General features: G+C 40.2%; 1 protein-coding gene across 43 annotated transcripts in view; it reads left to right on the top strand.

Annotated features, from left to right (window-relative positions):
• Window positions 1-15,162, top strand: part of PCNT (pericentrin) — an 83,795-nt gene that overhangs the window by 67,619 nt on the left and 1,014 nt on the right. For all 43 annotated transcript variants that reach the window (XM_085553763.1, XM_085553762.1, XM_085553761.1 and 40 more), the window contains 9 exons: window positions 1,325-1,475; window positions 3,026-3,547; window positions 4,305-4,582; window positions 5,310-5,412; window positions 8,587-8,751; window positions 9,832-10,070; window positions 11,377-11,465; window positions 12,572-12,725; window positions 15,000-15,118. In XM_085553763.1, coding sequence (XP_085409889.1) covers window positions 1,325-1,475; window positions 3,026-3,547; window positions 4,305-4,582; window positions 5,310-5,412; window positions 8,587-8,751; window positions 9,832-10,070; window positions 11,377-11,465; window positions 12,572-12,725; window positions 15,000-15,118 — 1,820 coding nt within the window. The remainder of the gene's footprint in view (window positions 1-1,324; window positions 1,476-3,025; window positions 3,548-4,304; window positions 4,583-5,309; window positions 5,413-8,586; window positions 8,752-9,831; window positions 10,071-11,376; window positions 11,466-12,571; window positions 12,726-14,999; window positions 15,119-15,162) is intronic.

The following is a 15,162-nucleotide window of genomic DNA, read 5'->3' as shown; positions in this document are numbered from 1 at the left end:
TTAAATTTATTAACTAGTCTGAGAAAGCTTTATATACGCTGAATCCACAAATACACCTCTGTTACTTTTCATATGTATATTAGCTTTCATTCAAATTTACACATTTACCTTCTTCCGCAGAATCTCAATGGTCAAGGCATATTGTATGGCCGTAGTAAAAGTGATGAGATAATCACCTCTTAACTACAGCATGGTATCTGTCCCTCCTGTGCCTCTCTGGGGGTTTAACACCACTAGGTAGATCAGCTCCACCACATCACACTCTTATTCTCTGTCCTCAATAGAATAGATGGAGAAAGTATGATGAAAAAGGCTGATGGGTTGAGATAAGAACAGGGAGATCCCTCAACAATTACTGTCACAGTCAAAACAATATAAGAGAGAATAATGTAGCATAGTGCCTATTGCTAATGAAGTTTAGCAGGGAGAACTAAAAATAAACTTAAAACACCTCCTCCCATCCACCTCTTCCTCCCAGAGTATTGCAAGGGAATGGCTACAGTCAGTCCCTAACACTTCTTCATCTGCAGCTTCTCCATGGTCAGTCCCCTCCTCTGTTCCATGTGGGGTCCCTTCCCCAAAATGCCATTCTTCCCCAACCAATCTTGTGTGGACCGAGGGGTCTGCAGCTCTCCAAGCACTACTCCGGCACTGCTCTGTTCCACAGGGCCCATCCCTCAATAGCACATTGCTCCAACATGGGGCCTCTCGGGCAGCAGCTCCCCCAGACCTCCTGCTGCAGTTTTTAAGTCTGCCCCAGAGGCACACCCAACACCCATGGCTCAGCAGCAGGTCTCTTTTGAAGTAGCTGGAGCTGGCTGTGATCTGATGTGGAGTAGTGCTGGGCTCTGCTCACAGAGGGCACTCCTGCGACCCCCCACTACCAATACCTTGCCATGCAAATCTAACTCATCTTCACTATTCTGCTTCTTTTGTCTTGGTCTCTTGCTTGGCACTTTTGTCTGCCTGTCATTTTGCTGTGTTCTTTTTATAATTTTTCTTTCCACCTTCTTATTCCTAGTGTATGCCAGTGGTTTTCTTTCCTTTCACAGGACACACATTTTGTTCCAGCAACATAGATTATTTATCCCTGTCTTTTGTTAGTTATCCTACTTATAGGATAATTTTAGCTCTGCTTGCAGGGAGAGAAACTGTTTTCAGATGCAAATATTTGTGACTTGAAACTGACCCTATAAGAAAGAAGCCCACATAGGGAAGTAAATCTGTAGGTCAGATCACAAAAAGTAATCCAAAGCGTCTCACTTGCATCACTAGAGAAGGATATTTTGTTCTGAACATACAAATGTCATTTTGAACTTTTCAGTTCTGAATTGGAAAGTAAAGAGAAGGATTTGACAGCTACTCTGCTGGAGTTGCAGACTGAACGTCTGACTGAAACAGAGCTGCGAGTTTTGCTTGAGGAGCAACAGCTTCAGCATAAGAAAGCAGAAGATGAAAAGAAAAAGACCTTGGAGGTAATGCCCAACATCTTAACCTCATACACCAAGAGAAGTGAACTAACAAGTTAATTTTGTACTATTTTATATCCAGTGTTTTCATTCAATGACAGTTTACAAAAAAGAAAAAAAGCTTCTACCTAATGTGCATGGCATTTTTCCCATGCGGAATTGAAGCTTTCTGTTATTTTCCTTTACAGCAGCTATGCAAATAAGCAGACACTGAATGCATCCTTTTGACATCTTAATGTTTTCAGATCCTTATACTTTCTTAGGGTCAGTTTTGTACCACCTGTTGCTGTACAGAGAGACAGACAGACTCCACAGTTGTGTAACCAGGCCTTTCGTTACAAAGCAGGTGTGCTGTGAGGATGTGCAGTGTGTCACTGAGATTACAGAGAAAAGCAAGCATTGATACAAATGCTTGGGAGAAAGTAACAGAAACCTTTCTAATGTAATTTATCTGAGGTCCAGCAGTCTTTGTTTTGTTTTGGTTTTGTTTCTGTACCCTATTTTCTGAATTGAATGGGAAACAAATTACCAGCTTTCTCACTGATACTGTGATAGAAATGAATCTTGCAAAGGACATAATCATCTTCTCATTCCTGTCTTTTTAACATATGTCTTTTGTAGAATTACAAACCAAAGCCAAACTCCTCTGACAATTTCCTTATGGTTTGCCCTCTGATTTTTGTTCTCCTTCTGGTAATTATTTAAGTGTGTAGGTGTTTTCTCTTTGTTGGTTTGGCTTTTTTTCTGCTTTTATGGTGGAGCACGTTAGCACTGTGTGTATCTTGTACAAGGGCTGTTCATGCAGAGAACACGGGGACCATATTGGTCAAAAGCAAAGTGAAAGTGCACTGCCCCAGGTAAAGCTGTGCAAGAGGTGAAACCATTCTCAGGTGACTGCAGTCCTGCATTCCCAGTACTACAGAAAACTGATGGTACCAGGTTTGTGCCGCTTAGTGGTCAGAGATCTGGTGCTGCCTGGGGAGAGAGGGCAGAAAACCCTGCCATGTTTGTTCTGGCTTCCTGAGGCTGCCCCTTCATTTACTTGCTTCCTTTATGAAATCAGACTAATGAAAATGGGTTATTGTCATCAGTCTGTTCTGCATTTTTTAAATAGGTGGGCTGTAAAACCAAAAGGTTTTATAGATAGTCTTACTGCTTAGATGACTGTTTATTAGTGTTTTTTAATCAAAATTCAGGTTATTTCTGCTTCAGATATCATTTAAGATGATTGGGTAATGTTAAAAAAAAAAAAGATAAATTGATTTCTCAGTGAGGTTATTAATGATTGAAGGAAAAATAATGTACCACAAGGTATATTCATATTAAGATCCTTGGTTGTATTAATTGGTATCGTGACTGTAAAGAGCATGTTTCTGGCACTCAGAAAATTGAACTTGTGTTTATAAATTAATTTTTTAAATACCTGAACTAGTCTGGCTCAATCTTGATTTCTTTTCTCCTTGAATAAAATATAATTTTGAAAATTACTGAATGCCAGAGCACCCCACAAATGAGTGCTTATGTTAAAATATCACTGTGTTTCTCTCATTGTGCAGGATTTACAGGCTGCCTTGGATTTGCAGATGGTGCAAAATAACAAGCTGTCTGTATCCTTAGAGCATGAACAAATAATAAATGATAATCTCCGCAAGGAACTTCGGATAGAATATTCCCGCTGTGAAGCGTTATTGTCTCAAGAACATGACAAAGTGTTGGAGCTACAGAAGAACTTGGATGCTGAGAGAAATCATTCTATGGAGCTCTTGAATTCCTTGAATCACGAGCGTGTTTTGACAGAACAGTTGAGCATGCAAGCTAAGGAGGAGGCTTCCTGTCAGCGCAGGGAGTTATTGCTAGAACAGGCCCTTATCCGAGAGCTCCAAGCCCAGCTGGAGGAAGAGAGATCCCGCAAGGCAGAGCTAGCTGCTATCATTGAGAAAACACACCAGAAAGCCATTCGTTCCAAAAGGCAACTAGAGGCTGAAGTACAGATGTGTTGTGAAGAAACACAAATGGAGAATGAGACCACTAACAAACTCCGAGCAACACTGGAATCTCTTAGGAGTCAAAAGCAAGAGGTAATCCATTCCCTGGTGGCCCAGAAGGAGAGAGAGGCAAAGTTGAAAGCTAAGTGGGAAGAATTGCAGTTACTCTTCAAAACAGTGCAAGATAAAAATAAGAAAGAGTAGAGAGAGCAAAGGCAGCAGCAACAAACAGAAACAAAGAGGAGGGCTGACAGAAGGATCAGGAGAGACTTGTAAGAATGTCTGAGTCTTCCCTTAGATTGAATTAACCATGAATTGGTAATTAACACAGTGCATAATGTCCTCTAATTAAAATGTTTCCTTCCCTGTAACAGAGTGTTATGAAAAATGCTTTAAACCAGCTGCCTGCATTTTTCAAATGTAGCTGTTTTCTGGGTTTAGTTTAGGTCTATGTTGGGGATTGCCTCTTGTTAGCAAATGGAGGAGACATTAAGTGTGGTTTAAACATAGTAGGTAACCAAACTAGGTTTCACCCTTGTTTCTCAGCTCCTTCACTTTCATTAGAGGAACAAGGGGGCTTTGTAGACTTTCTGAAGACTTGCAAGTTGCAAAGTCAGGAAATGGATGGAGATGATGCTCACTCTGTAGTTAAATGGCTTCCTGGTAGCCCTGGAGTGCAGTAGTACAAGTCTCCCCCTGTAAAGTGGTACATGGCTTAAGAAACACTGAGATGTGGATATGTTAGTTGGGTGTGGTGCTTTCATATGTGGTCTGCATATCTAAATCCATATGTACTGGGGTGTGTGTATGTACAAGTGGCAATTTATTACTACTTATTCTGTTAAAATAGCAAAACTTGGAACTGCAACACCAAAGGGATGAACAAAGAATTAAAGAGATGCAGGAAATCATGGCGATCTTAGAGGAAACAGAAAGAAGTCCTCCATCTCCCAGCAGTCAACGAGGACCGTTGTGTACTTCAGACAAAGATCAAAATGCCAAAGAGCCCATGACAAAAGAAACTGAAAAATTCAACTTGCAGCAGCAGCAACAGCTGGAGAAGATAAGACAACAGTTGCTTTTTGTAGCTGCACGTCTCGTTGAGTTAATGTGTAAAACTGTAGATAAGTGAGTAGCTTAAATGCTGTTCATAAAACAGTAGTTTTCTCTCCATATAGCTTCTGAACTCGCACAGATCATGGCTGAGAGCCATCAGCTAAAGGAAATGGATTGCGTATCATTTCCTCTGCTTACAAGATTGCGATGTGAAACCATGATTACATGGTGCTTAGCAGACTGTGTTTAGAAGGTTGTCATCCCCATTCCTGTAAAAATCATTTATGCCTGCCTGCAAACCAGATCTGTGAAGTAACCTTTCATAAAAAGAGCAACTCCAAAAAGAGAAAACAGGAGTTTGAAGGAGTTTTTTTTTTAGTTTGCAGTGAGCAAATAAATCCGGATTGGAGAGCAATCAGAAAAACAGCTTAATCAAGGCAGCTGCAGGTTTGGAATGGTGGGCTGTATTGAGGAAGGGAAAAGTTGGCCAAGCTCAGTAATTTTTAGTTTCTATGGCAGCAAAGTAAAATACCAATAAAATTTTGCTGCAGCCTGAATTTGCATGGTTGAATTTCACACTGGTAGAGAATACGGATTTCTGAATAAGTTTTTGTTCAGCACTATTTAGAAATTCCACTATTTAATAAAAATTTCTGATTCATTGTGTTGTGTTTGATAGGTAGTAAATGAGGACAGCATCAAAACTTAAGATATTTCAATGGGGAGGAAGAATGTGTGCTAACTATAATATAAGATCACTAAAAATCAACCATACTGACAAAGTGTTTCTTTTTAACAGAACGGTTAGTGACTGGTATGTATCAAATGATGAAGCTGTAGCATCTTTACTGCAGACATTAAAGGAACTAAAATCAGATTTATTGACTCCTCCTGCATCTCAGGTGAGGAAAATGGCATATATTTGTTCATTATCAGGAGGTTGTTCTGTGTTCTTTGGGTTCTGGTACACATCTAAGTTGTGGCAGTGTTGGTGGTGTTTGTGTTGTAGGGGTTTGTTTTAGTGTTCTGAGGAAATCTGTTTTTTTCAGCTTGATGGTAGAAAAAAGACAGGAACTCTTTTACTCACACCATCTTTATGCCAACATATTTAGTATGCGTTTTTCTATGTATGTCTCTTTCTCTGTTGCATTGCTGAGTCTACTACCAAAGGAATTCTTTTCCTAGTTATGTAATAAGTATATAATACGTCTGAGGATATCAAACAGTGGAAAGAGTTGTTTCCTTTTCTGAATATGTCCAGGCACAGTTATTTTTCAGCAAACTGCCAAGCATTTTTCAAAAAGCAAAACAGTCATTTGTCATTTCATGAGGGAAATTTTGTCTCATAGCTGCAGTATTGCAGGTATTTTACACACCTTAGTAAAACTCAGTAGAACTCAGGTGTATTGTTAGATAACACATAAAAGATAAATCTCTTACATTTCATATTATTCACCAGATAACTTTGCACTGTCATATATGTCTTTCTGTAGTTAAGAGACCTTCAAACGCGTTGTAGCCCTTCTGGCCTTGGATTAAGCAGATTTAACAAGAATTTTGTCTCTATTAGATTTATCTTCCCTCTATTCTCTCACTGCTTGACCTACAAATTTGCATGAGATCCCTAGGAAAAAAAAACCTTTGAGAAAGAGTTGTGACTGTTAAGAGGCTTTTGTAGCTTCTGTTGTTTTCACGTGTTCTATAATATAAGCATGATCTTCAAAAACATGGCAAGGCATGGTGCAAGCTCTCCCTGTGTCTTACTGCTTACAAAAGACAATAAACCTTCTGTCATCTGTGAAACCACTTTTGTGGTTGCCAAGTGGATCATCTCCAGTCCTGAGGGGAGAGGGTTGTACCCTCTCACAGGTAGGCATTTTTGAAGTTATTTCAGCTGTTTTCCTTTCAGAAAACTAAGAGTCTGTGGGGGTGTTGAGCCTCCTTATGACTCAACTTGTCAGACTTAGTATAGCTCTCTCTGGATCTGAGCTATTTGTCTGACTCAGCTTACTACAAGTTACCGCTCAACTGGAAAAGGAAAAAAACATGTTCAGGTTCATTAGGTCTTCTGCTTTAGAAACTCTACTGCAGATGCTTTTTTAATGCTCCTAGCTTTTCCACAATCAGCTTCCTTAGTTCTAAGCTTCTAACAAGATACCAGTGAATGCCAAGCTGAATAAGCAGTTGCTCCTGTTGTTGGATCGCTTAGATCTGGAGAAAGTTGTTGTAATGACCACAGTGAAGCAAAGGTCTCTATTCTTCTTTATGATAAGAAGTTTTTAGAGGAGCAGTCTAAAGACATGCTATCATTTAGCTTAGAGTACAAACACACCTTGATATCTCTTTTCTGCGGGCAAATGTCCCTCTTTTCTGCCCCCTTTTCAGGTTATTCTCTAGAACTGTGTCTTGATTCAGGTGCTTCTCTGCATTTCTTCTTCTGTTAAGTGTGCTTAACTACATGCTTTAGAAACTTTGGGGGTCTGATAAATAAAGAACTGTTAGAGAAGTTAGCAAAATGTTACAGAATAGAAGAGACCAAAACAAGCTGATGGTAATCTTATGTCAACTGATGCAGTAGAAATCAAGCACGTAGGTGAATATCAGGTAGGATTCCTCAGACAATGTGTGTTACTTCGAATTCAGCCTTCGAATTCAGCTTTTGTAGCTTTAGGACTGCAAAAGGCCTGGGAGGGAAGGAGCATACTCCTTACTGGGATGGTCTGTGGAGAGATCAGTGCTGCTTCCCTCCAGTTCAGCATAAGACATGTGGGTTTTATTTGAACTGACTTTGATATCAATTACCTGAAGCGTTTTTTGTATTCTCTGTCCTTTTCTCTACCCTGGATCCATAGATGCTATTTTTCCTCATCTAACTGACCATAGTGATATACCTTCCATGCTTTAGTTTATCCAACTTTAGTATAGAAATCTGAATTTGTATCGGCCATGTCTAAATTAGATGGTAAGCGTGGGACAAGGATTTAACCTGGAAAGGAGGAAATACCTAATTTTAAAACAGTTCAGAAAATTGTATTAGATTCTTGGCATTTTAGTGTTTTGCTGTGTTTTAAGCTCTTCTTCTGTATGCTGAGAAGTAGAAAGCCTTTGGTTTCTGCAATTGTAAAGGAAGTTGCAAAGTCAGAATGGAGGGAGGTGAATTATTTGCTGCAAAGATACGGACAGCATGGAAACACATTTTTTGTTCTATAAAGAAACCATAGCAGGAATCAGTTTCTTTGATACATCTGCTGTTGGATAATAGGGACCTTAGAAGTCTGTCACAGAGCTGACAGAATAAATTAGCACTGCCAGCAGGAATTCTTGAGAAAAAGCTTCAGCACCAAGCACGTAGCGGGGCTGGTAATACATGTACATACCAATCATTAACTGACTTAAGAGTTTTGTTGATATTTTGTTGCTGTGCATGTTGCAGATACTGAAAATATTTCTCTTTAATGGCTCTCTTGTATTACTCTTTGTTATACAAGATTTTTTGCTTGTGAAATTATGTTCTTCATGGAAGACAAATATAAATGTCGAAAATAACTGTACTGAAATATTCTTAAGAAATAACTCTTGAAGAAGTTCAGACTCCTAGTGAGGCTGTACTAAAATGAGCTACAAGAAGAAATTGGGGTCAGCTGTGTGTACTGGCTCCTGTACTGTATAGATTTGATTTCAAAGGACAAAATGCTAACCATCTCAAAAACATCTTTCCTCTTGGTTCTGATCTGCTGCATGATACATTGATGTAACTGTTGACACTTAAATTGATATAAAGAGGGTTATGAAGGCAGAACTTCTGTAAAAATTGAATCTGGAGTTGTTGGTCTCCTGGAAGAGTTGATTTACCACAAAACTAAATATTCTCATAGTTGAATGCTGTTTTCTTAGAGGTTACATCTGTGTATGCTTTACAAGGTGCTTTTGTGCATGTATGTAAACAAACACATTTGTATGTCCGTTTCTCTGCTGCTTCTGGATATGGAAGCAAGCCAAATGATTTGACTTGAGATGTTTGTGGAAGGAACGTTCAGGAATTACCATGGCTCACTCACTTATGGTTTCTTTTTTAGATCAGATCTACAGATGATACCAACCCTGTTCAAGAACTGGAAAGAGCTGCTTGGCGGCAAGAAAGAAGCATTCTGCAGAATGCACTGAAACAGGCAGAGTCTGAACTGGCTAAAGCAACTGCTGAAACTGAAAACAAACAAGCAGTGGAAACGCTCAATCCTAAGGTAAAATGATAGTGATGCTTGGCAAACAGCTGTCTGGAGCTGCAGGAGCAGGCAACATTAGAGGCATTAGCACATCATTTAAACTAGGTGTGTTCAGCCCATGGACCACATGTGGCTGTGAAGAACACATAATGTGGTCCCACAAGACTGTACACATTAAGCATATGATGCGACTTTTCATTAAAATTATAATGAGTTGATTGCACATAACTTGAGTGTTGACTGTGTGGAAGACCATGGAATGCTGTGGAGGGGGGGAATGCAGAGCAGGTCTCACTCCATCTCTTGTGGCCTCTATGCACTCAGTCTGATAAACACTGCATGTGTTACACATGACTTGCTTGTGCCACTTGATGAGTAAAATGCAGTTACTGCCAATAATAATACCCGATAGTAAGAGCCAGTTCCTTGGCCTGCATCAAAAAATGGGTGGGAGGCCAGCAGGGTGAGAGACGTGATTTGTTTCCCTCCTTTGCCCTTGTGAGGCCCCACCTGCAGTACTGTGATGAGGTGTGGGGGTCCCCAGTACAGGCAGGACGTGGAGCTGTTGGAGTGGGTACAGCGGAGGGCCACAAAGATGATCAGAGGTCTGGAGCCCCTTTTCTATGAAGAAAGATTGAGAGAGCTGGGGTGCCTTGGCTCCTCTGTTCTCACTAGCTGCATTGTTCTTCTGTACACAGTGATTGTCTTTACAGATAAATGTAAATGAAGAGCACTCTTTTCCTGTATGTCCCTCATCAGAAAAGATCCTTTATAACTCTCTTAGTGTTAAACAGAAACTTGCACCAAGAATCATCTATCTCTTGAGAATTGTTTTTTACTTTTAAATGTGAAGAAGATTCAGATAAGCATGGAATTATCAAATGTTGTTGTTTTTTTTCCTTAGTTTTAAATTTTTCTGACAGATTTGTTTGTAATCAAGTCAGACACCTCAGCATGCTTCCTGGTTAATATTTATGTAATGCAATTGCTGTCATTGCAGATTAAAAGTGTTAGAATCTTCTTGCTGGAAAATGCAGTCAACTTTTCTAGGCTTGCTATAGCTAAATTTTCATGGCTTTAATTTTTTTTTCTTAACAGTTACAGAGATTATATAGGAAGTACCTAAGAGCAGAGAGCTTTAGAAAGGCTCTGGTGTATCAGAAGAAATACCTCCTGCTGCTTCTTGGTGGATTTCAAGACTGTGAACAAGCAACTCTCTCTCTAATAGCACGCATGGGAATCTACCCCTCGCCTGCAGACCTGCAACTTTCTGCCTCCCGCTCCCGCCCCTTTACCAAGTTCAGATGTGCAGTCAGGGCGGTCATTGCTGTATCAAGGTAAAAGCAAAACACTTTCTTGGGCGTAGATAAAATGGGTAGTTGGTATGGTTTATCCTACCTGAATATTAAGCAGAAGCTTTCTCCAGAGCATGACTTGTTAGCTGTAAGTTTGGCCAAATTGCTATTTGAAATCAGGGCTAAGTGGAATTCGTACCAAAACAAAGCTTTCTAAAAGCTGGTTTGCGCATCACTGCGCAACAAATACAAGCTGATCATTTCATTTTCCCTTTTATCTATTTGGGACATGCTGGTTAGCCTCTTGTGTTGTTACGTTACCAACCCATCAGTGATGATTTTCTTCTCCCAAGCTCAGTAGCCTGTATTTCACTGAGCATGACTCCATCACGCACCATTATTTACTACGGAGTGGATTTTGATATCTGTGCTTAGGATGATATGCTATTCCGTAATGTATTTTGAGCCCACATATTGGGTGGAAAAAATGTAATTTAAAGGTAGTAACTTATGAGCAATCTTCTTGTTTACTAAAAACTGTTAGGATAAAGTTTAAGACTGTCTGGGCTGCTGTCTTTGAAGTGGATGCTATAATGATATCAGTATGAAAGTATAGAGTAACCCTTTGAGGCCCCACAGCTCCCTGGAATTTAGGGCTGGAGTGAAGGAGTAGTGCTAAAACTGGTGAACATTCCCAACTCAAAGCAACTACATCCTAAGACTGTAAAGAGGATGTTGTGGTTAAGTTCCAATGCCTGTTCCTGTTTTGCTGTCCCAGTGAGCCATTTTGAGGGACTGGTTACTGGATTTTCTTATTCTTTTTCCTCCTATATACATAAGGTTACATGGTTATGTGTTCTCAGAATCTAGTTCTTTGGTGTTTAGAAACTGGGGAAAACAAACAAGAGGGGGTTAAAAGCAAACAAACAAAAAGAAAGAAAAGGTTATTGTAAACAACCTGTTGTCACCTCAGATCCTTAAGATTAGGTGGTCTCAGCACTGCAGAGAACTGACAGGTGTAACAGTTATCACTGGGAAGATGCTGGCAGTTGCTGTGCACTGCACACTGCTGGCTCTGCTGGCAGCAACAGTGAGTTTAGCATTCTGCTATAGCCTGTAGCTTATGTAGAGCGTCTTGTCAACTGTTGGCTTGCTAGACTTAAAATGAAATATTATTTAATGTAAACCCAGTGTAAATCATGTAAATCCCTTCTCTATTCCTACAAGAATTGTTACTTAATTGAATAATCAATATAATATGCTTTGTGCCTACAGAAAGTTTAACATTAACACTTGGTGTATTTTTTTCTTGTTATTAATGATTGTCCAAATTTATTCTGCTACCAAGGTTGAAGTTTTTGGTGAGGAAGTGGAACAAACTGAACAGGAAAACTGCCCAGGCTGAAACCATTTCTCAAAATACAGGAAATAATACGGGTAAGCTTTTGGTCAAGTACATTTTTTAAGTGATAATTTAGCAATGTTTCATTAGACAGACAAAATATCATCATAAAACAGACAAAAAAAGCAGAATATTTGTTGGCACAAATATATTTGTCTGTTTCCTAGTCGTGGTTATGAGTTTCAAATGGCACCGTAAGAAGTTAAAATTGAAAACTTTATTGCATTGGTGTCACAATTGGTCACTTTACAACAGCATCAGACTCATCCTTTTCTCTCTTGCAACTGCTCAAGCTGTAAAGCAGTCCTGTGTTTGTTAAACTTATCTGATAATTTCTCATACTTCTTAAAGCTACCTGTAATGGAAATAAATGCCATAAGTTATTAATAAGACAAATGCTTCTGTAACAGTAACAAGATACACACAGTATAAAAAATAAGTTGTAGTAAGGCTGTGCTTCCTGTGATGAAAAACAGTCCTAAATGGTTCCAAAGAGGCTCAGAATCTGACAACAGATTTTCCCTGAATTTTAAGTGCTATGGATCATAATCTAATAGAGTTCAGTGAGGGCTGTGTTCCCTTGTTACCTATGGATGTGTCAGTAAGAACTTGAACAAACACCTTCATGTGGTACCCCGTATTGTGCAACTGTCCTAGTATGTGTAATGTTCCAGTTGTGGCTTTTCAACACCAGACAACAATCAGATGTAACAGTACATTTTTTATTATCTGGTATATGAACACATTGCATCATTTTCAGTATTTTAGGCTGGGAATACTTACTTTTTAAAAACATAATAATAAATTTCCTATCTTCTACTTGTGGTGTGATTCCCCTGAAATCCCACTACAGAATAGCAACTGTCAGGCTCACGGAAGAGGAAATCAAATCATTGTTAGTGATTGAAAAGAGGACTTATCTGAAGGAGTACTTGTTATTAAGGATAACAAAACAACAGACAATCCTCCTTTTTCTTCCACTTGTATAACAACCAACCAAAATACATGCATTTGTAATATACATTTTAAACCAAAGCCAAATACACACTGCTGCAATTCTTGTGGGATTTTTTAATTGGTTAAATGGCTGCTGTAAGTGGTTTTTAGTGAATACTTTTCAACTGTTTCATATTTAACACAGCCTCTGGTGCCAGAACAGAAGCTCTGAAGCAGCAGCAGCTCCCAGCTGTTCATGTAAGCTCTCCCCCAACGCGGGACACTGGCCTGTGCCACAGAACCAGCTCTGCAAGATCTATGAGCTGCTCCTCCAAATCCTCTCACCGGTCACACAGCAGGTCAGTCTGCAGTCTGGCTGGTGTGTCATCACTTCATCAGACAGACTTTGCTAAAAATGAAACGGCTTCTTGGAGGAAGTAATTGAACAAGAAGTCTGGGTCTGGTTAAATGTTTCCTTTGTTTCAGGTTGCTGCAGAAGAGAATGTCTCTTTTGCTTTGGGAGTGTCTGATGTTCTTACGCAGAGGACGCTCATTGGTGTTCTGTAGTTCAGCCTGGATATGAGAAAGCACTTCTGATGATGTTATCTTTTAGTCCTTCTTGAAGGGAAGTTCTTGCTGGTTTTGCCTGCTAAATTGGTGATAGATTTTTAAGTGTGCAGAAAGTAGATTCCTCCTCCTGCAGAAGTGGCTCTTCTACTGTATGGCAGCATTGCATTAATGTTAGCTGCCTTCCGGCTTGCTGCCACAGACTGGGAGGTGGGAACGTGTGCTGTGTACATTTTTCTGCATATTACAGCCCATTCTGCACAGCAGTGTTAAGAAAATACCTCAGCTGCAAGCTCAGTGCTGGACTGGGAGGAACACAGCCTTCAGCCATCATTGACTTTCCCAGTCTCAGGCTCTCCAAGCATGTGAAGTAGCTTAGAGTATCGCAGAGTCAGGTTATTCCTCTTCTGTGGCTTCTTCCACATGGTGTCATTTTATAGTAGTTGATGTGCAGTCTCCTCATCAGCTTGGACCATGTTTTTTAGTTGTTTCTTCATTAAGAAAACAGTATTGCAGTTGAACCCAGAAGGCAGGTAAGGACCGCATAGCTGCTTGGTCACTCCCCCTTGGTGGGGGTAGGGAAACTGGAAAAGAAAAAAATACAGGAGTTTATATAATTGAGATAAAGACAGTTTAATGAGAAAGAGAAATCAATAAAACAACCAACCAACCAAACAAGAAAACCAAAACAAACAAAACAAAACCCAGCCAAACAAAGAGAGCAGGTGGTGTACTCATTGACCAAACCAGTTCCCAAGCAGCAGCAGCTCTTCTGGCCAACTCCCTTCAGTTCTTACAGTTTTTTTTTTCCTCATTATGCCCTATGCAATCAAATATCCCTTTGGATGGTTTAGGTCAGCTGTCCTGGTCCTGTATCCCCCCAGCTCCTTGTGCCTCCCAGCCCCCTTGCTAGCAGGATTGTATGAGAAACTCAGAAACTGAATTAGTCTCTGGCTCTGAGCAGTACTGCTCAGCAACAACTAAAACATCACTGTTGTTGATATTATTCTAGTCCTAAATCCAAAACACAGCACCGTACCAACTGCTCTGGAGAAAATTAACTCTATCCCAGCCAAAATAGGACAGCCAGTAACAAGTAAACAGCTGTGGTGAACGAGCATTGCCCAGAATGCTCCAAATTGTTTGAGATCTCATTTTATTCTGTAACCCTGCTGACTGATCTGGGGAAGAAGGCAGGGTAGCGCTTCTCAGGAAAGACAGGTAGCACTCTGTTTTGCATAGAATTTAGGAAACAGACTGGAGAATTGGAGGCCTGCAAGCATCTCCCATGAGCCTAAATTCCTGTTCCATCCTAGCCTTCTCTCACAGCATGTGAGGATCTGATGGACAGAAACACAGGCAGCTTACCTACTGAAACGTCAGCTGTATTGTATGGGGCAGGGAAAATAATCATAGTAGATCCTTTTTACTCTGCGAGACTGGGTTAGTGATAGCTAAAATCAAATGTGGATCCGAGAAGCATTTCCTGGCAAAGATGAAGAGAAGGAAGGGATTTATAGGTATTGCATTCCTTCATACAAAAATAAAGGGTAAACCTCTCAGCACTGGGGTAGCTGTATGTGTACATAGAATGTCCCCACAAAAGTATGTTTCCATTATTAGTTTTCTAAACTATTAATCACGTAGAATAAAGCAATACAGTCACAGGATGTAATTTATTTGAGCTTTCTCAGCCTTGTCCTTCCAAGTAGACTTTAAGCTGCTACGCACTTGGATGCAGCATGCTCATCTCCATAGAAGTGGGTTTATCCAGCCATTTGCATTTGCCTCTGGCTGCAGCTTTCTTGGAGGAACTTTTGGCTGCTTATCAGGAGAGTGAAACTCATAGGGACTCCAGCTCTTACCAAGACATTTTTTCTTTTGGCTGTTCCATGACCAAAGCTGCCTAGTGTATTTTTCTTCCATCTAGCTGTGTGGAAGTTGGTGGTGGTATCTGTTGATATTTGAGTTTGCTTTGCACTGAATTACTGTCTGTATGAGTATAAATTGGAGTGTGGCATGAGGGGAACAAAAAAAAAGCCCACAATTTTGTTTTCTTTTTTAAGATTGCCTCCATCCACTTCAGAAAAGTCACCTGTGCCTACTCAGGATCCTGAACGGTCACTTACAGAATACATCCACCGCCTGGAGATTATCCAGCAAAGACTAGGAGGGATGCAGCAAGGTAAGAGGAGCCCTGCTGTACTCAGAGCTGCGAGCAGCCTGGGA

Source organism: Coturnix japonica, chromosome 7 (genome assembly GCF_054131305.1).
Source record: "Coturnix japonica strain WE chromosome 7, WE-NBRP24, whole genome shotgun sequence".
Classification (NCBI taxonomy): Eukaryota; Metazoa; Chordata; class Aves; order Galliformes; family Phasianidae; genus Coturnix; species Coturnix japonica.
Note: the sequence above shows the minus strand (reverse complement) of the source record. Positions and strands in the feature narration are given on the sequence as shown.